General features: G+C 43.6%; 1 protein-coding gene across 1 annotated transcript in view; it reads left to right on the forward strand.

Moving 5' to 3' along the window:
- Nucleotides 1–1,191, forward strand: part of LOC111874656 (GRB10-interacting GYF protein 2) — a 62,892-nt gene that overhangs the window by 53,056 nt on the left and 8,645 nt on the right. Inside the window, exon 19 of the mRNA XM_023870349.2 lies at nucleotides 691–892. Within this exon, the coding sequence (XP_023726117.1) occupies nucleotides 691–892 (202 nt within the window). The remainder of the gene's footprint in view (nucleotides 1–690; nucleotides 893–1,191) is intronic.

A 1,191-nucleotide genomic window follows, 5' to 3' on the forward strand; every position in this document is an offset into this window, starting at 1 on the left:
TTTTTTTCAATTGACCTAATCCTTCCAGCTGCACAATGGCCCTGGGGTTGACTCAGCCTCTAACAGAAATGAATACCAGAGATTAATTAAATAATTTTCCTGGGGAGTAAAGTGCGGCCGGCGCGTAAGGCTGACAACCTTACCGCCATCTTTGAGCCGATTGTCTAGATAGTGTTGGGACCCTCAACATCTCACAATCCTTTGGCCCTTCACGGCCTGGTACAGAGATAGCTTTACTTTTTAAGTCTTATAAGAGAATTACAGTTTCTTGATGTAATACTGCATAACCACCATTAGTTAAAACCTTGATTTAGTGTAAGGAAAACCATCCCCTCCCCCCAGATTCTTTGAATAAGGATTTCACCACCAATTTTTGTATGAGACATTATTTGAAGATTTACAAATGATGTATGTGAGAAACAGTGAGTGTTGATACTGCTGTTTGAATATGTGTGCGTGCATGCATGATGGTTGAGCACATTCATTCATGCACTGATAGATGTCTCACTGTTGGCAGTTGTGGCAATACTGATTTACGCACAGCAGACTTCTTTGTCATCTTGATCAAACCAATGTTGGGGCCTAATTAACATGGTTGGAACGTGGAGGGTTACCTCCACTCCTCCATAGATGTTCATACTGTGATATTTTGTCACATGGATACTCTTACCTTAACCATTGTGTTTACAGGTTAGAAGAAGAGGTGGCACGCAAGAAACAGCAACAGGATGAAGAGGAGAGGAGGCTGGAGCAGCAGCGTCGCCAGACTGAGGCCCTGCGTCGGCTACAGGAACAGCAGCAGCGGGCTAAAAGTGCTCCCTGGAGTCAACAAACACCTGGAGCTGGCAGTAGTCTTGCTGACATTCAGCGACAAGAGAAAGAAAAAAAGGAGGTACTAACTAGTTAAGTAATCAGTTTCATGGTAGTAGGTAGAACACTTTGCGTGAGCAGCTCAGCGATTTGCAAGATGCTCTTTGATGATTGCATTGTAGACAGTTATATTTGAAGAGAACAGTGTTCTGGGATGTGGCGCCGTGTAGATATTGTGTTAACCGATGTTTCGGAGGAGGAATGTATCGCCTCCATCTTCAGGGTAGAAGAAAAAGAAGAAAATCAGCAAGCGAAGAACTGATGTGAGCAGGTGCAAATACACTAATGTCGAGAATAAACCCAGCTGTATAGAGCAGGAAG

The sequence above is a fragment of the Cryptotermes secundus genome, unplaced genomic scaffold (genome assembly GCF_002891405.2).
Source record: "Cryptotermes secundus unplaced genomic scaffold, Csec_1.0 scaffold177, whole genome shotgun sequence".
NCBI lineage: Eukaryota > Metazoa > Arthropoda > Insecta > Blattodea > Kalotermitidae > Cryptotermes > Cryptotermes secundus.